This window comes from Trichosurus vulpecula, chromosome X (genome assembly GCF_011100635.1).
Source record: "Trichosurus vulpecula isolate mTriVul1 chromosome X, mTriVul1.pri, whole genome shotgun sequence".
Classification (NCBI taxonomy): Eukaryota; Metazoa; Chordata; class Mammalia; order Diprotodontia; family Phalangeridae; genus Trichosurus; species Trichosurus vulpecula.
This window is the reverse complement of record NC_050582.1, coordinates 1,333,630-1,352,882: the sequence shown is the minus strand read 5'-3', so window position 1 is coordinate 1,352,882 and position 19,253 is coordinate 1,333,630. Positions and strand designations below refer to the sequence as shown.

Sequence of the window (19,253 nt, the reverse complement as noted above, 5' to 3'; positions counted from 1 at the left end):
GAGATCCCTGAGCTTGGGAAAAAGGCCCATTTGCATGTTGCTCAAGCCTGGGCCCTGGCCTTGCCTTGGAGGTGACCCAACGTGCACAGCTCTGAGAAAAGGTGGGGGGAAGGGGAGGATGTTGGCTCAGGGCCACCTTATTCTTTGGGCCTTGGTGGCTAGGAGGTAACTTGGTTCTCTCCCTCCCTCACAGGGTGGGGGCTGGGTAACAAGAAGATCTTGTACCTTTCACAGAGCAGGGGCCAGCACTTTTCAAACAAGTCCAACCTCTCATGGGGGGAAATGCTTTTATTGGCCAAGAACAAACCATTCATTTACACAAACTTACAACCTGGCTTATATACACAGTATGTATACGTGATATACACAGAGTAGCTCCACTAAGCCGCAGCAGGCCTGTGCTCCCACAGTAGGCATCTCCTGGCCTACCTGGCCCACCTGCACTCAGTCACAGACATGTGCTATCCAAGTAAGAGGTGCCAGGTGCCCCAGCCCTTCTTGGAGGGACCCCATGGGGCTTTAAGAGCAGAGGGCAGAGGAGAGGAGGCATATTTGGGCCTCCAGTCTCCTACAGAGGCTTGGAGCCTGCCCTGGCCCCTGAAGTGGGAGCAGCCCAGGCTCATCTGGTACCAGCTGCAGCACCAGCACCCTCCCATCCCAAGCTCCTTCCTATAGCGTTGCACTGGGGCTCCCAGCCCCTAGCTCACACCAGCACCTCTGCCCTGAGCTCGATACCAAGCTTGGGGAACAGGAAGAGTCCAGAAGGGAGAGGATGCTCCTTTGGCCTGTGTGTCACCAGGTGGCTGTTGGGGAAGTGGAGCCCAGTGACTGTGACAGGACCTTGGACCAAGCGTCACCCCCTGCATCCCCTCCTGAACACTGCACTAGTCAGAGCACCCTACAGGAAACATTCAGTCTACTGGACCTTTGCCCTTTTTGCCCCATGGGGCCTCCAGGTACTAGTCTCTCCTGTGGGGCTCTTAGGTCTTTCCTACTGGAAGCAAGAAGCTCAGGGCAAACAGAGGAAGCTGGATGCTCAGCTGACCTCTTCACCTGCGTAAAGCTGAGCCTGGTGGGGCCCACATGGAGGTTAGTTACATCTCACTTTGGTTGAATAGCAGATTTATTAAAATGGGTTAAATAAAACCTATATGGTGACTATTCATAACATGACCCACAGAACCAAGGCCCATCGGGGCTCTGGTTGCTGTGAGGTTACGGAGCCAGAATCCTCAGAAGAATGGAAGGTCCCAGTGAAGCTATTTGCACTTTCTTCTCAGGGTATAGATAGGGCTGGAGGAGGACCCCAACTTGGCTGTGCCAACCTCCCCAGCTCCACAGTCACCAAGGGCTGCACATACAAGAGACTGCTTGGGCCTTAGCTGGGCAGGAGCGGCTTCATGCTTGTTGTTGGATCCTGGGGCCTGGAACATAGCAGGCACTTCAAAATTGTGTGCTGGATTGACTGGAATTGACCATAAGGATTCACCAGATGACCACGGCAGGAGCTGGGGATGTGGTGGAGGCTGAGTCAGGGTGTCCTGGACCCCTCCAGTCCCTGGGCTCTGCTGTTGGGACTGACCGAGCCAAAGCCTCTGTTGGTCCTATTTCTTGCATGAAAGAGAAGGGCCCTCAGCATCCTTGAAGGGGCAGAGTGGGGAGTCAAATCTTTCTTCTAGTCTTCCAGCCCTCAGGGAAACAAAATGAATGAAGGTCAATGAAGCACACCTTTAATTTCTCCAAGTTCTTTTGACTGCAAAGTAACTTCCAAACAATTTCCACAACCACAGTGCCCCCATCCATGCCGGAAAGAGCAAAGGCTTAGTATGTGGGCAGAGCCAGTCCACCATTCTCCTCAGGGCACAGCTCCCTGGTTCTCTTTGGGAAGGGATTGGGGCAGGGTTGCCTGGGGCACCTCACCCCATGTTGTGCCCCACAGTTTGGGCTGAGAGAGGCAGGGATGGGGGCCTATTCCCTTTCCTTGTGTCTCACTCCTGCTCTGCCAGCTTCTAGAATTGGTCTTTCTTAAGGAAGGTCTTTCAGTCCCAAGAATCTGGAGCTCTCCAAGGTACTTTCCAGTGTCATATCCATTTCTCTTCTGTGTCTCTCGGGCATCAAACTCTTGCCAGCAGGGCCCCTTGGTCCTTCACTTCCCTCATAGCCCACAGGAGGTAGATACTGATTCGGTTAGTGTGATGAGTCAGTAGAGGGGGCCAGCAGCCCTGCTTGAGGCAACACCAAGCGGACATAGGGTCTGAAGTTTAATAGCCCTTTTCTCTCAGCACAGAAACCTCAGCAGCTACTGGGCTGGCCCGTGTTGCCAAGAGCTAGACATACCAGAGCTCTGGATTTCTTCAGTAGGCTTCCAGTGCCTTTCTCCTGTGGACTGTCCATTTGGGAGTCCACTTGGCTGCCTGAGCTGGGGAACGGCAAGCTCTTCTGTGTCTGGCTATCCAGAAGATCGTGAGCTTTCTAGGAGGCAGGAGGCCCACACTGGATTGATAGCTGCGGGGTGCTCAGGCCTCTCTTGCTACTTGGCCATGGGGATACAAGCTCTGTGGCTCTCACTGCCCAGCAGCTCCTGTGCAGGCTCTGTTGTGGTGGGAGAGCCAGGCAGCAGGGGTAGGAGTAGAGGAAAAGCTTTAGGACACTCAAGAAAATGAAAGCAAATGTCTTGACTGGTGGCCTTGGTCTGCCCCAACTGATTGCCAGGGCTTTGCCTTGGACCAAGCTAAGGAACTTAGGGAGCAAGAGTGGCCTTCTTGGAACCAGCAAATGACTAGCTCTAAGCCCAACCTGGAGCTTCCTCAAAGTCCATTTGTGAGGAAGATTGCTGTGAGTTCTGAAATCAGCTGAGGGAACTGAAGCCCTGGGTAGGCAAAGCAACTTGGCCAAGGTCCCATTTGTAGGAAGCAGCAGAAGCATGATTTGAATCCAACTTCTCTCCCTCTAGGGCTAGTGCCCCTTCCATTGGCTCCCTCTTAGGCGTCTTACTGGTGCCTAGTTGGTGGTCAGCCCAGGGGCCTTCTGGGAGCTGGAGACTAATTCCGACCTCTGGCACAGATCATGGACTCCCTTAGGTGCCTGAGTCTCATGGGGGAGGGGGAATCTTCAGCCACATCTCACTCTTTCTGTGTCAGTCAGCTGGCTCAGTGGGAGTGCCTACAGCATGCTGTGTCTGGGGGGGGAAGGGGGAGGCAGGGAGGGGGCACACTTAAGGATACAGGCTGGAAACCAAGTGAGGGCCTCCTCTCAGCCTAAGCTGGTGGCCACGATGGGGCCTGAAGGTTATCAGAATCCAGCAGCCAGCACAGTCATCAGCCCATGCCAAGAGCCCCACTGCGGGCTTGTGGGGGGCAGGATGCCTACTCTGGCCCCTCCCCCTGCTTCTGTTCCTTCATACTGCATCATGGGGAAAGTCCCACTTAAGGTGAGCCTAGAAGCAGAGGTTCAGGAGGAAACTCATTTAGTCCAAAGCCCTCATCTTACAGAGAGAAGATGAAGTCAGAGCTGGAAAGGACCATGGAGGTCACCTAGCCCAGGTGAGGCCCGGAGATGCTGAGGAAGAGACTTAGGCAGGCTCCAAACTCAGAATGCTCTCTGCTCTATTTATTCATGTTGGTGCCCAAGGGCCCTGAGGGCGAGGATTTGAACTGAGGGCCTCTTTGGCAGCTCCCTCCTGGCTCTTGTCTGCCAGTTCTTGCCCCGAAGTGCTTGCCACCACAGAGTTCTGTGGGCAACCCCTCATCCTGAGCCCAGTGGCCCTCCCAAGGCCGGTGACCCACCCATTGCCACCCCCAGGTCCCAACAAACCAGCTCGCCCGAAAGCCACTATTACGGGATAAATAGACCATGGGCAGCTGGTCCTCTCACTCTCTCCTGTCTCTCCTTGGCTCCATCCAAAGCAGTGCAATGGTGGGGCGGCCCCAGGCATCCTGGCCTCCCAGCCGGGTAGAGTCTAGGAGGCAGGGGCCTCACCGAGCCGGATGGCCCCAAAGAATGTGCTGTGCCTGCTCATGTTTATGGAGATGTCAGCATGTACCATCTTGACAGCGATCTTCTGGTGGGCTCTGAGGAGGCACACACCTGCTGTGTAGCATGTGTTGTAGTTGGTCTTGCCAGTCTCGATGCTCCGGGTGCACTGTAAGAAGGGCTTCTCATCCACCACCACCTCGTAGCTGGCAAAGTCCGTGAAGTTGATGTAGTAAACCTGGAGGGAGAGGGGACAAGGAGGGGTGAGAAGGGGCAGGGCTGTGCAGGCATCTCCCTGGAGGGAGGACCAGCCCCTGCCAGGCCTGGCCACCCCAAGGCTTCTGAGGAGCAGGCTACTCCAAGGCTTCTGAGGACCAGGCTGAAGGCCGGGCCACCTTGAAGCTTCTGAGGAGCAGGCCACCCCAAGGCTTCTGAGGACCAGGCTGAAGGCCAGGCCACCTCGAGGCTTCTGAGGAGCAGGCCCGCCCAACACTTCTGAGGAGCAGGCCAGCCCAAGGCTTCTGAGGAGCAGGCCACCCCAAGGCTTCTGAAGACCAGGCCACTCCAAAGCTTCTGAGGACCCGGCTGAAGGCCGGGCCACCTCAAGGCTTCTGCAGGCCAGACTGAGGGCCGTGCTTCCCCAAGGCTTCTGAGGACCAGGCCTCCCCAAGGCTTCTAAGAAGCAGCCTGGTCATATCAAGGCTCTTGCAGGCCAGGATGAGGGCTGGCTGCTCCAAGGCTTTTAAGGACCAGGCTGCCAACACATAGGCAGGACAGCAGAATGTTTCTGGTCCTCCCTTTCCCAGCTCTTTGAGTTCTGCATAATGTAGGGGAAAGAGTTCTGGGCTGGAGGGCGGGAGACCAGGGTTCAAGTCCGGGTTCTGCTACTGACTTGTTTGTGAAGTGACTTCCCTTCTCTGGGCCTCAGTTTCACTATCTGCAAAATGACAGGGTTGACCTGGATAATCTCCCAGGTTCCTCTGTCCAGCCCTGATGATTACTAAACATTGAAGAAGCCTGCTTCCTTTCATCAAGGGGAGCCCTGGACTGTGGCTAGGTATGGCTGGGCAGGAAGTTCACCCAAGGCCAATTGGGGATTTGGGCAGCCCCAGGAGGCCCTCTAAGAGGCCCCTTGGGACTTGCCTTAGCCATTCTCTCCCTAGTCCTGGCAGTGCACACACACAAGGGCAGCTCTTTTCTGCTGACTTTAGGAAAGGGGAGTAGAGCCTGAGAAGCAACCCGGCAGAGGAAATCCAAAGGCCATGTTCTCCATTCTAGAGAGTGGAGATCAATTTTCATATCTTATTCCTTCCTTGCTCCATCCCTCCTCTCTCTTTCACTCTCTCTCCCTTCCCCTCTCCTTCCTTTCTCTCTTCCTTCTGTTTCTCTCCCCTGTCCTTCTCTCTCTCTCTCTCTCTCTCTCCCCCACTCTGTGTTTGTCTCTGTCTCATTCTCTCTCTCCCCCTCCCTCTTTCTTTCTTCCTTTTTCTCCCTCCCCCTCTCCTTCCTTCCTTTCTCTTTCTCCCTTCCTTTCTTCCTTTCTCTTTCTTTCTTTCCTTTTCCTTCCTTCCTTTTTCTCTTCCTTCCTTTCTCTCTCTTTCCCTCCCTCCCTCTATTCCTTCCTTTCTTTCTTCCCTCCTTCCTCTCTTTCTCTCTCTCTTCCCCTCTTTCTCCCTTCCTTTCTTTCTTCCTTTTTCTCTCTCTCTTCCCCTCTTTTTTCCTTCCTTCCTTTCTTCCCTTCCTCCTTCCCTCCTTCCTTCCTTCCTCTCTCTCAGTCTGTCACTGCTTCCTAGTGGTCTGGTATAACAGAGGTTGTGGGGTTCAGCAACAGAGGCCTTTTACTTACTCCCTCGCTCAGCCTCAGGCCCTAAAAGAAAGCACAAATCCATGACTTTGGTGGCCAGGCAGCTGAGATAATGTGCATTTGCCCTTTTCCATGGGCCCAGGTGAGACACATGTCCATGCCCTGGAAGGAATGTGCTGCAGGTGGCTAAGGGCTATCGCATAGCAGAGAGATGGGCCTGGCTCTGCTCAAGTCCTGAGAGCAGGCCCAGAAATGAAGGGCTGGGGGTGGGGAAGGGCAGCACCGCACATTCTGGGACTCTTCAGGTGCTGGCTGGCCGTTGATTGAGGCCATTGGTTGAGGATGTTGCCAAAGATGATCCTGGCTTGGATTAGGTGCCCTCTGCAATACCTCTCAAGCCTGTGATTCTGTGATTCCCATGGCGGGGGATCAGGTTCTGAACTGAGAATGAACCACCTGAGACCAGCTGGGCCAGGCTTGTTAAGCCCCTTCTCTGGCCAGACTCCTCATCACTCAGCTGGTCTGGCTGTCTCTTGGCCTGGCACCTTAGAGAAGGTCCAAACTTTAGGTTCTGTCACCTTCCCTAATGGAGATGCCTGCCAGGGCCCAGCGTGCCTGAGGTGTAGGCAAAGAAAGAAAGAGGGGCTTAAATGAGAGGGGGAGAGGGAGAGGGAAAAGGGGAGAGGGAGAGGGGGGTGGAGAGAGAGGAGGGGAGATAGTCAAACCCATTAAGGAAAGGGGTAGATAGAAAGTGGCCTGAAGAGGCCCCAGATGCCATTGTGGGGCCCCGGTGCATCTGCCTGCTCTATCCCAGCTCCGAGTGGCCTTCCAATAGGCCCAGGTTGAGCTAGTAGGTCAGGTGGGCACACTGGACACCTTGCTATGGACATGGGCCTCATTTTCTAGGCCACCGCACTCACTGCTCTGTGGCCAGGCCTGGCTGGCACATGGCAGCCACATATTGGTCAGTATAAAAAAAAGTGTGGGCACATTGATGCAGAACAGCTGGTGAGGGGAGAGTCCCCACAAACAGGCTGTTTAGAGAAAAATGCACCATGGAGATGCCATAGACCTACCACCTCCACTGCACATCAGGCCTTTGATGAGCTCCCTCAGGTGCAGGGTGGAACCCCAGCTCTTGCTGGAACACTAATCTCATAGTGCCAGGCCGCAGAATTAGGCCACTACACACGCTATGCACACACATACATAAACACATACACACACGTAGACACATACACAAACACATGCACGCACATACACAAGTACACAGTACATACACACATGCACGCACACAAATACACACAAACACACATACACACACATTCACAAACACACAGTACACACATACACACATACACATGTACACACATATACACACAGATATACACAAGCACACAGCACACACATGTAATACATGCATGTACGAATACATGCGCGCACACATGTACACACACACACGTACACATGCACGTACAATACAGGAGCACACAGTACACACATACGAGGGTCCCACCGTGGGGTTCCAGGGGCTGAAACATGGCAGACAGGCCTGTGTGGCCATCACTGTGGTGGCTGCTTTCGGGCCATCTCCAGAAATCACGAAGTCCCTCTTCTCTTTAGTTCCTTCCTCCCCTTCCCAGCCCTAGTTAAGTTTCCCTCAGAGCCCAAGGGTTACTCCATTGCCCGCCTTGGCTGACTCCACAGTGCCCCTCTGTGGTTGGGGTGGGAATCTGCAGTCTGCATCTAGGAAAGGAGTTAGGCCTAAGACCGTACTCACTTCTACCTGACTATAGATGAAGTAGGTGCCGTCCACCAGTACCTCCAGCTCCCCGCTGCGGGGGTGCAGTTTAAACACCTTGGGGTTCATGGTGATGCGCGACCAGTCATTGAGTACTCCACCTGAAAGATCTCAGTATGAGAGAATGGTAGTCACTCAGTACATGTCAGAAAAACAGCATGACCCCAGAACCCAATACAGCACCCCACCCCCGCCCCCCAAAGAGTGAGCCAAGCCCGGCCTGGCCCACAGGGTACTGCTTCTAGAGTTTTCTGCCCTGGGCTTCCTCCTCCCCTCAGAGAGATCACGTATTTCATTTGGAGCCTCTCCAAGGCCACTGGGGATGAGGCCAAGTTCTGATGTGGTAGACCAGGCCTTTGGCCTCAGCCATTTTCTTGGCACTAACACTTAGCATATGGCTTGGAACCAGAGGACTTGGGATCTGACCACCATGCCACCACTTGAAGCTGAGTGACATTGGGCAGGCCCAGGCCATGGTCTCTCTTGGGCCTTCAGTCTCTTTGCCTATAAAACAAGAGGGTTGAGACGGATGATCTGGAAGTTCCTGCTCTGGGATTCTGTTACTTTTGTGACTTCCTGAGATGGATCTGAGACCTGGCTCTTCTTTCTTTACCTTAGGGTGTGTTTGTGTTTGTGTGTGTGTGTGTGTGTGTGTGTGTGTTTCCAATAGGTTCCTACAGCTAGAACCAGATGAGACCGTGAAGATCATCTAGTCCATTCTCTAACCCCTCCCCATTTTACAAATGAGGAAACTGAGGCCTGCCTTGTTTAGGCCACACAAAAACCAGGACTCACCCTTAACTTGGCAACCCTCTTCCTCCTGTGCTTTCCCAAGTGTTCATTAAGCACTTACCATCTGTGTCAAGACTGTGCTAAGTGACAGGGGCAACGGGAAGGACAAACTCACGGTCCTTGCCTTCTGATGGGGAAGACGGCCTGGCAATAACTACGTGTGACCAGGAAGACAGAGCACAGCCAGCTCTCGATTTACGGAAATTCACATGACATATATTTGACTTTACATCAAAAATCCTGAAAGGCTCGTTACTGTCAGCTAGACGAGGGAAGCAAGAAGGCCCCTGTGCAAAATATGCCTTGAAGGCGCCCAAACCAAGGGGCGCAGCCAGGCCCCAGTGAGAAGGGCCAGGCGGCAGCAGAAGGCCTGCCGAGGCTGCCCTGGCTCTAGAGCACTGAGCACAGCTGACCAAGAAGGTGACCTTTGGCTTTCTAATTCCACCTATGATCATGGCATGGTATCGTATGTGTCTACATCAATGACTTGTGTAGAGGTGTTATTTGGTGTGTGCCTTTGTGACATAGGCTATGTGAAGCGGGTGGCCAGGGGCAAATTTGCATGATGTACAAATCGTCCACTTTTGTAAAGCAAGAGCTGTTTGTGAATGAAAGATGAGCTCAGAATCCGGGAAGGCATTAGAGATGGGGGAGCTGGGAAAGGCCTCAGAATTCTGGGAAGGGCTGAGGGGGCTGGGAAAGGCCTCCAAAGTCACGGAGGGGTTGGGGGGGGGGGTTGGGAAAGGCCTCCAGAGGAAGGTGGAATTTTGGCTGAGACCTGAAGTGTCCAGCTCCTTCCTCTGGCCTTTTTCTGCCAATGAGTTTGTGGAACCATAGGGACAAGGCACCCACTGAGCTCACTCATGCTCTCTCATCAAGAAGCTCAGGCCTGTTTCCTGGTGCCCCATCTTGAAAGCTGTCAGCACGTCCTAGCACTTTCCAGGCTTCCCTATTCTCTAGATTCTGTACAGGACAAAAACCCCAGGGATCGCCTTTGCTCCTTCCTTCCACCCCAGCCACTATCATTTCAAATAAGACTTCACAGGCAGATGGGAAAATCCTTAGACTCCTACTCCCCAGGGGATCAGACCACAGGGCATCTTTCCCCAAAGCCTGCCCACCCAAGATCCTCCCTGAGGACCCTTGGGAAATAGGAATATGTTTGTTCATGGATTGTACCATCTGCTTTTTTGGGAGCAGCTGTGAAGAGTCCTCTAGGGTAGCCACATTGCCTGATCTATTTGGGGACTGGGGTGGCCAGAGGTAGGGCTAACAACCAATTCCAAGGGCCAGCAGGGGGCCTAGACCAGAGCAGGTACCATTTGCAAGAGATTGCCCAGGATGCTCTGGGGTTGGGGAGCTGGCACTGCTGAGAGATCTCCCCCATCTCCTCTCCCCCCTCCCCTGCTGCCTGGGGCCGGACACTCAGTGTGGAGGTAGCAGAGGAAGGGACTTTTTGTCCTGCCTCAAGACTAGTGTAAAGGAAGGACCCTGTCCCCTGGATGAGTCAGGGACTGGAGCAGAGAGGGGAATCAGTGACCTGGCCTACCTCCACGGTACCCTGATCCCAGGAAGAGGGAGGCCAGGCTACCAGGGGTAGGCCAGTGGGTGGGGGCACCTAACAATCCTTCAGGATGTGGCCCAGATGAACAGATGACAGCTCAGGGCAGGTGTTAGAGCCATGGTCTGGGTGGGAGTGGCAGCTGAGCTTCCTTTTCCAGAGTGATTAGTCGGGCTGGCATGGATGGGTCAGCCAAAGGAGCAGGCTGGGAAGCCACATACACATACTCACACTCATACAGAGTCATATTTTTAGACTTGCACTTTTAGTGTTTAGCACTGTATCTGGCACATAGTAGGTGCTTAATAAATGCTTGTTGACTGACTGACTTACATGAACACACAGGCCCAGGAAATGCTCTCTGCACTCTACCTCCATCCCCACCTGCACTCCCATACGTGATGTGGCATCTCCAGGACATGAGCAGCCTGCTGTAGTAGGCTTAGACACAGGAGACCTGGACCTGGCACTGCCCCTTTCTGATTGTGTGATCTTGGACAAGTCCCTTTATATTTTAGAGCTTCATGTATCAAATCGAAATCCTTGTGCCTGGCATGGTGTCCCAAGGATATGGGGAAAGTCGGCTAAGCCCAGATGGGGATCAGTGCTTGGGAATGCAGCCATCAAAGGTGGGTAGCTGGGGCTGTCCTGGAACCTTTTACAGGGCTCCCTGCTCCTTGCTGGGGCCTCATTTTCCCTCTCTGTGCCACGTGGTCCCTCCAGCTCTGACATTCTATGATTTAAAGGCCTTTCTTCTAGCTCTAACATCACGTGGTTTTCTCTGCAGGTTGTGTATGCACAGGTGTGTTCAGAAATGTCTCTGGCAGGGGTGGCTGACAGTTTGGAGGAAGAGCAAGTACTTGAGGAATTCCAGCCCAGTCTTTCCTTGGGGGGGGCAGATGGGGGGAGCACTTGTGCCGGGCTTACACAGCTCCTCCTGGGATTCTTACCATTCTTCACCTGGATGGCGGAGCCTTGGCCTTGGAGATGCACTACAGCTGGCTGCAGGAGAGAGAAGGGTGGAGAGTGGGTGCTGAGGGATGATGGGCTGGCCTTCTGACCCCAGTCCCCTTCCTCTGGCCCAGAGGGAGGCCAAGGAGATACTGACGGGAATTGGGAAGCTCAGGGAAGGAGGGGAAGGCCTCGTTCCACACATGGCCAAGGGCTTGTCTCAGTTTGGCCACAGATTGGGAAGGGATCTGCATTGTTGAAGCCCAGGTACTGTGGCGGAAGGACTAGGGGCCTTAGGATGGGGGCACCATGGCTGCCCCCATCTGCTGAGGAGCATGGGAAGGCATGCTAGTACTGCTCAAGGGGCTTCCCACATTCGAGGTGGGGCGTGGAGAAATAGGTTCTGTTCCTGTGGCCTGGTCAGTGATAAGGCCTCCAAAGCTGCGTGGTTGGTATGGCATTGGCACCGGAGTCAGAAGATGCTGGCAAGTGCCCATCTGTCTTTGAGGCCACTTCCTTGCTGGGAGGTAATCACAAGGGAAAGGAGGGGAGGGAAAGGCACCAGCCCAGAAGTGAGCAAGCCAGGAGCATCCCCAATTTTTGCCCTTCTCTGACTCACCTGGATCTCTCGAGCACCAGCCTTGTCAGTTGCACCTGTAAGAGAGTACCACGGCTTCAGGCTGGCAGCACAAGAGAGGCTGACCCACTGGGGCCCTAGTGGGTGGGCACTGCCAGTCTGGCCTGTCTTCTTCCAGGGACTGCAGCTCCTTGGAGGGAGCCCCCCCACTGCCCCTCCACTGAGGAGGGATGCACATGTATGGGTGGAGGGCCAGGAGCTTCAACAGCCACACTCGGTCAGGGTCTGAGGCCTGAGTTCTAGCTCTGTCCTTACAAGTTGGCTGAATGGACAAGTCACTGACCCTCTCCTGGGTCTCAGTTACCTTGCCCTGACTACCATTACTTATCCCTGCTTAGTGTTCACTAGCTTTGGGCCAATGTCTTCCGCTGGCCTTCGTTCACACTGGGGCCCTTGGTCACACCCTCAGTCACCAGGGGTGATGGCATAGCCTGGACAACAAGGGAGATCCTGTGCAGATTCTCGATCTGAGGGTGGGAAGGACTCTCAGTTCACATTCCCTGACCACCCCTGAACACTTGCTAACCACTCTCGCTTCTGGGGGCTGGCCAAGAAGCTGAAATTCTCATGGACCAAAATGCTCCTGATACAGCCTCCTATATATCTCCCAGCTCTGCCATCCCCTGCTCTGAGGCCCCTCCCAGCTCTGCCATCCCTTGTTCTGAGGCCCCACCCAGTTCTGCCATCCCCTGCTCTGAGGCCCCTCCCAGCTCTGCCATCCCCTGCTCTGAGGCCCCTCCCAGCTCTGCCATCCTCTGTTCTGAGGCCCCACCCAGCTCTGCCATCCCCTGCTCTGAGGCCCCTCCCAGCTCTGCCATCCCCTGCTCTGAGGCCCCTCCCAGCTCTGCCATCCCCTGCTCTGAGGCCCCTCCCAGCTCTGCCATCCCCTCTTCTGAGGCCCCACCCAGCTCTGCCATCCCCTGCTCTGAGGCCCCTCCCAGCTCTGCCATCCCTTGTTCTGAGGCCCCACCCAGCTCTGCCATCCCCTGCTCTGAGGCCCCTCCCAGCTCTGCCATCCCCTGCTCTGAGGCCCCTCCCAGCTCTGCCATCCCCTGCTCTGAGGCCCCTCCCAGCTCTGCCATCCCCTCTTCTGAGGCCCCACCCAGCTCTGCCATCCCCTGCTCTGAGGCCCCTCCCAGCTCTGCCATCCCCTGTTCTGAGGCCCCACCCAGCTCTGCCATCCCCTGCTCTGAGGCCCCTCCCAGCTCTGCCATCCCCTGTTCTGAGGCCCCACCCAGCTCTGCCATCCCCTGCTCTGAGGCCCCTCCCAGCTCTGCCATCCCCTGTTCTGAGGCCCCATCCAGCTCTGCCATCCCTTGTTCTGAGGCCCCACCCAGCTCTGCCATCCCCTGCTCTGAGGCCCCTCCCAGCTCTGCCATCCCCTGCTCTGAGGCCCCTCCCAGCTCTGCCATCCCCTGCTCTGAGGCCCCTCCCAGCTCTGCCATCCCCTGCTCTGAGGCCCCTCCCAGCTCTGCCATCCCTTGTTCTGAGGCCCCACCCAGCTCTGCCATCCCCTGCTCTGAGGCCCCTCCCAGCTCTGCCATCCCTTGTTCTGAGGCCCCACCCAGCTCTGCCATCCCCTGCTCTGAGGTCCCTCCCAGCTCTGCCATCCCCTGTTCTGAGGCCCCACCCAGCTCTGCCATCCCCTGCTCTGAGGCCCCTCCCAGCTCTGCCATCCCCTGTTCTGAGGCCCCATCCAGCTCTGCCATCCCCTGCTCTGAGGCCCCACCCAGCTCTGCCATCCCTGCTCTGAGGCCCCTCCCAGCTCTGCCATCCGCTCTTCTGAGGCCCCTCCCAGCTCTGCCATCCCCTGCTCTGAGGCCCCTCCCAGCTCTGCCATCCCTTGTTCTGAGGCCCCACCCAGCTCTGCCATCCCCTGCTCTGAGGCCCCTCCCAGCTCTGCCATCCCTTGTTCTGAGGCCCCACCCAGCTCTGCCATCCCCTGCTCTGAGGCCCCTCCCAGCTCTGCCATCCCCTGTTCTGAGGCCCCACCCAGCTCTGCCATCCCCTGCTCTGAGGCCCCTCCCAGCTCTGCCATCCCCTGTTCTGAGGCCCCATCCAGCTCTGCCATCCCCTGCTCTGAGGCCCCACCCAGCTCTGCCATCCCCTGCTCTGAGGCCCCTCCCAGCTCTGCCATCCCCTCTTCTGAGGCCCCTCCCAGCTCTGCCATCCCTTGCTCTGAGGCCCCTCCCAGCTCTGCCATCCCCTCTTCTGAGGCCCCTCCCAGGTATGGTATTCCCTCTCTTGGGTTCTAAGATTCCTTCCAGCTTTATGTAGGAGTCACGTCAGCATTTGGGACTCAAAGCAGGGAGTCCATTTCTCTACTGGGAAGCCCCTAGTCATGTGGTCACACTGAAGACAGGGAGGCTTGTAATAGAGGGGCACAAAGCACAGGTGGCAGGATGTACCCTTTTAGCCCACAGGGTCAGGCAGCTGTTCTCCCCTCCTCTGCAAATATCCCAACCTGACCAAAGGGCCGGATCCTCCTGCATCTGCACAAATTTGGAGGTACATACTCACAAAGGTCCTCTGGCCACAGGGCAGGGACTTACCTGAGGGGCCTTGCAACCCGGGGGGGGCCTTGAGGCCCAGGGGGCCCAGGAGGGCCAGGGGGTCCCATGACCGTTGTCCCAGGGATGCCAGGGATTCCTGGGATTCCTGGAGGTCCTTGGGGGCCTGGAGGCCCAGGGGGGCCTGGGGGACCATTTGGCCCAGGAGGTCCGGCCTTTTTTCCTTAGAAAACAAAACAAAAACAAGATTCAGCATCAGACCATCAGACTATCTTTGAGGGTCTCAAAGAGCAAACTTCTCCTCACCCTCCCAGGCCCAGAATCTTCTTGGGGCCTCAGGTTCCTATGAGACACGCAAGGAGGGAGCTCTCAATATGATAACTCCATGAATTGACAGACCTATGAGAAGCTAGCCCTGGGCTCTGGGGCTCTCTACCCTCTGCTCCTCACCCCACCCACTCTACCTGGGCCTTGCCTGGAGTAGGCTCTCTCCAGGAAATCATGCAGCTTCTCTCCACTTGAGGGCAGGTTTTCAGAAAGGCTCTGCAGTTTCTCATGAGTTAATCTAGTTTAATGATACAAGTGCCGGGCCTGAAATGTATGCTTATCAGTGCTCTCTGACTGACAGAATCCCTACTGCAATGGGGTACGTATCAATGCCACAGACAACGGCCAAGCCATGGAGGCCACGTTGGGAAACTCTACTTCGTGAGTGTTTGTTAGGAGAAAGTCATTCAACCACACACCAGAAAGAAAAGCAAATGAGGTGGCCTTACCCTTTTTCTTGTTTTTAACTGGACCTGCAAAGAGAGGAAAAAAGACATTTGAATTCCTCGACGTTCCCAGGAGAGAGTCAAGGCTTTGAGGCCTACCAGTCACTTGGCAAACAGGCTTTCTCTAGATCCTTCCGCCCACCCTGTGCCCTCTCTCTGCTGCTCTGGATACTCTCTCTTCCCTTAGCTTCTCTCCCCTGCTCTGCTTCTAACTGTTCCTTCTCATCCTCCTTTGTCAGATCATCTACCGCCAATGGTCAGTGTCCCCATCCCCTCAAAAGTTGCTGCTGTTTCTCCCTTAGAACCTCATCTGCTGCCAAGTTCTCAGTTGGCATCTCCCAAGTCTACAGACAGAGGCTTCAGCACTCTCCTGAACTCTACGACCTCCTGGACAGCTCCACCTGGACACCTGACGACATCTCAAACCTTCCCAACTCCCCTATGTCTGTTGAAGATGTGACCACAGTCCCAGAGAATCGAGTTCCAAATATCCTTAATCTTCCATCTCTTATCCAATCAGGCACCAAACCTTGTCAAGTTGACCTCTATAGCATTCCTTCACATACAAGTGCTTCCCTCCTTCTCTGCACTCCCATGCCAGTGCAGGGCCCCATTACCTCCTGCCCCCAGGCACCCCCTTGTCTAATCCAGCCTACCTAAAATGGAATTCTGTGTTAACAAACTTTCCAAAAATTTATGTTTTATTATGAACTTAACCTCAATGTTTCAATATACAAAGAACAGAAAATACGGTTGTATATGAAAATGTGACCTTCTGTTATATAGTTTGTTTTTCAAGTGTATTTTATATTTACTATGGCCTTGCTTGTCTCCTGAATCCCCTCCTGAACTTCCTTCTCTCTTCTGTGTAGAGTGTGTGTGTGTTTAGGGTTTATTGGGGACATGTTTGGCTATAAGAGTCAAGACTAGCTGACATTTGCCTGTGGATTCAAAGGAAGCCTAACCGATGGAGGAGTGGCTTCCCCAAGCCTGGCTTTACTTGAAGACGTGACTCTCAGCACCTCCTTCTCCAAAGCCTTTGGGCCCAAACATGGCTGCCTGTCCTTCCCTTCATGGCTTCCACATTTCAGGCCAAGGTGATGCCAGTCCTTCCAACACTTGGGCATAATGGCAAGCTTGAGAAAGAAGTATGGAGGTACTCTGTGTATCTTCCAGCAGGTCAAGAATCCTTTCTTGGCTTTTCTATTTTGATATCGTTGTCACACTCATCAACTCTCTCCTGGTTCTCCCCACTACAATCAATTCTCTATTCAGCTGTTAGTGTCTTCCTAAAGTGTCACCCCCTTATTCAACAAACTCTGGTGACTCCTCATCAGCTCTAGGATCAAATCAAAAACGCTCTGGCATTTCCAACCCTTCCCAGTCTCCTTACACCCTACACCCCGTCTCCCCCGCAACCGTGCACTCTTTGATCCAGTGATACTGGCTTCCTTGTTGTTTCATCTCCAGGCTCTGGGTGTTTTCACTGGAAGTCTCTCCCTCCTTATCTCTGCCTTCTGACTTCCTTTAAGTCTCAGCTGAAATCCCACCTTCTTCAGGAAGCTTTTTCTGATTCTCCCTGATCCTCATGCTGTCCTGGCAATTATCTCCAATTTCTCCTCCCTGTAGCTTGTCTGGACACAGCTAATCTCACTTGAACTTCATGACAAACCTGTGTGGTAGGCACCGAAGGTGCTGGGATGCCCATTTGGAGCCAGGCTCAAGGCCAGAGGCCTGTTGACTTTGGGCCCAGGCTGCGGCCCACCTAGGTGCTGGGCAAAGGGAGGGGAGCAGTACTTTATTTTGCCCATCATGCTTTAATTTGATAGTTATTATAAGAGGATGGGTGATGGTAATCCGTCCATGTGGGGAACACATGCCCGCCTAGGATAATTGAGCATGAGTGAATGGGCGCTTAAAAAGAAGTGTCAACAGTTTCACTGACAGTGAAGTCACAGACAATTTTGTGGAAACAACTTCTAAGGAAAATGATCCCAACCACTTCAGGGAACTCAGGCAATCCAAGCTTTTTTTAGAATAGTCCCGACTTGGGTGCCCTTCGGGGGGAGGAGCACAGAGGTCAGAGGGTGAAGCCAAAGGGTGCCGGGTGCTCTGGGCCCTAGGCCTGGGACTGACCTCTAGCCAGTCACTTGACTCCAGTGGGCCTCGGTTTCCTCATGGATTTATTATGAGGAATGAGATAATGTTTGCAAAGTGATTTTTAAGAGTTGGATGCCTTTTGGTTTTTCTTTCCCAGTCATTCCCAATGTCCCCCATGCCTCCGATTAGTTTTTCCTTGTCACAAACTGACCAGAGGAGCACAAATGAGCAGGCAGGTCCCTGTTCTGCACCTGAGACTCTCCCCTTCTCTACTGAGGAAAGGAGGTATGGTTCATCACTTGTTCTCTGGGACCAAGATTGGTCACTGTATTTAACCTATTTTTATGTGGCTGCTGTCATGTCTACTGGTCTCACTGGTTCCTGGAGGTAGGAAGATCTGAGTTCAAATTTGGCCTCAGATACTTAATTTTCATTTGCCTCAGTTTCCTCATCTGTAACATGGGGATCATAGTAGCACCTACCTACAAAGGGCTGCTGTGATGATCCAGTGAGATCATATTTGTAAAGCATTTAGCGCAGTGCGTGACACATAGTAGGGGACACACACATACATGCACATGCGAATGCTTGTTCCCTTCTTCTCCCTTTCTGCTCACTTCAGGCAAGTCTTTCCAAGTGTCTTGGAACTTCTCAAATGTGTTGCTTCTTGTAGAGCCTTCATGTTTGGGCAGAGTTTGGCCCCTCCCACAGTAAGAGGCACCCCCTTTGTTCCCTCCCCTTGTTTTGCTCCCACAAACAGTACTGCTGGGAATCTTTTGATTTTCATAGGGTCTTTCTTTTGCCTTTGACCTCCTTGGAGTACACGCCCCTCAAGGACATCATGGGGGTGGTGAAAGTGGTCTCAACAGGTGGGTGACTCTGGGCCCAGGGCTCTACCCATGTGCCACCAGCTGGAAACCTTGAGCATGCTTAGCTGTGGACCTCTGCAGTCCCTCCTAGCTGTGGCATGCCTTCCTAAGTGCTGAACAGTCAGTTCGGAGGGGCCTCGGCGCCCCTGAGGGTACTGCTTTCCTTCCCTACTAACAACGGGGGGCATCTCAGAGCCCTACCCTCAGATGAGGGCCTCAGTGGCCACCAGGGGTGATGGCTCCTCACAATCTAGTCAGTATCTTTTCAGCCACTCAGGGACAGGCACAGCCCAGGGGGGCTCCCATGATGACCTCTCAGCTTTTTGAGTCCTAAGTCTTGGCCAAATGTCCTTTCTGGCCAACTGGGAGAAGGGCTCCCTGCCCACCCCCCTCCCACCCACATCCTGACTAGTTCTGGCTGATGGTGGAGCCTAAACAGGTGACACAGGCCCGGTGCCCCTCAAGGAAGGGAGTTGTTGTCCTGCTTGTTCTGAAAGCTGTAGGAGAAAGACTTGGCAGAGATATGGGTCCTCTGGGTGCTTCCGCTTGTCAGCTGCACAAACCTGGACCCCAAGCCAAGAGGTCATTACAGCACTTGCGGGCATAGCCCTCCAAAGTACTTTGAGAGCTTAGACAGAAGCTAGCATCCTAGGGTTCTTCCTCTTTTGCCATGGCCCCCACTCTCACTCCCATGCTGCTTTGGAGCCAGAATCCCCTCATCCCAGAAGCAACTTTAGCTCCCTGACTCAAGAACCTCAGGAAGGCAGAACCATGACAGGAAAAGCACTGGCCTCCAACTCAGGAGGTGAAGGTTCAAGTCTCTGCCAGCCACTGACTAGCTAGGTGACCTTGGAAAAGCCATTCACCCTCAGTTTTGTCACCTTTGAAATGGGAATAACAATATTTGCACTACCCACCTCAAAGGCTTATGGAGGAGACCCCACGAGCATATGGCGGCCATGCAGTACGAGGCACTGCCCATCTGCAAAAACTTGTTGAATAAATGAGGTGAGGACTACTGCTCTGGGCGGAGCAAAGACTTGGCCAAGTCATGGGGAAGGAAGGAAGGGATTAGGGTGGAGGACAGGCAGATGCTGGAGGTGCTAGAATGGGCTGAACCAAAGGCCCCACAGGGAGCCCTCAGTGTTCATTCTATGTCCAAGCCTGCTCTATCTCAACACTCTGTAAATTGTGACCAAAGAAGTGGGTAGTGAGCCTATAGATCTGGTCAGGATGGAGCCCCATTGATTCAAAGAAGAGCAAGGGAATGCAAACCACATGAGATGCCCATGTCTGTGGCCCTATGGCAATCCCCACAGCTATGCCAGGCAAGACCAGGAAGAACTGGGTGGGATAAGCACTAAAACACGTGTGACATGGGAAATGGCAGGGTCTCATGGCCTCCAAGAGATGTCGTAGCAAAGGCTGGTTCCTGCTGCTGGCAGCCCGGGCCAATTCATGACAGACCCAGGGCCAAGTTGCT

General features: G+C 54.2%; 1 protein-coding gene across 1 annotated transcript in view; it reads right to left on the bottom strand.

The window, feature by feature from the left end:
- Positions 1–680: 680 nt before the first annotated feature.
- EDA (ectodysplasin A) overlaps positions 681–19,253 on the bottom strand; it is a 121,434-nt gene continuing 102,861 nt past the window's right edge. Inside the window, 7 exon segments of the mRNA XM_036740093.1 lie at positions 681–4,210; positions 7,557–7,687; positions 10,881–10,932; positions 11,501–11,535; positions 14,071–14,095; positions 14,097–14,251; positions 14,805–14,828. Coding sequence (XP_036595988.1) covers positions 3,959–4,210; positions 7,557–7,687; positions 10,881–10,932; positions 11,501–11,535; positions 14,071–14,095; positions 14,097–14,251; positions 14,805–14,828 — 674 coding nt within the window. The 3' untranslated portion in view covers positions 681–3,958.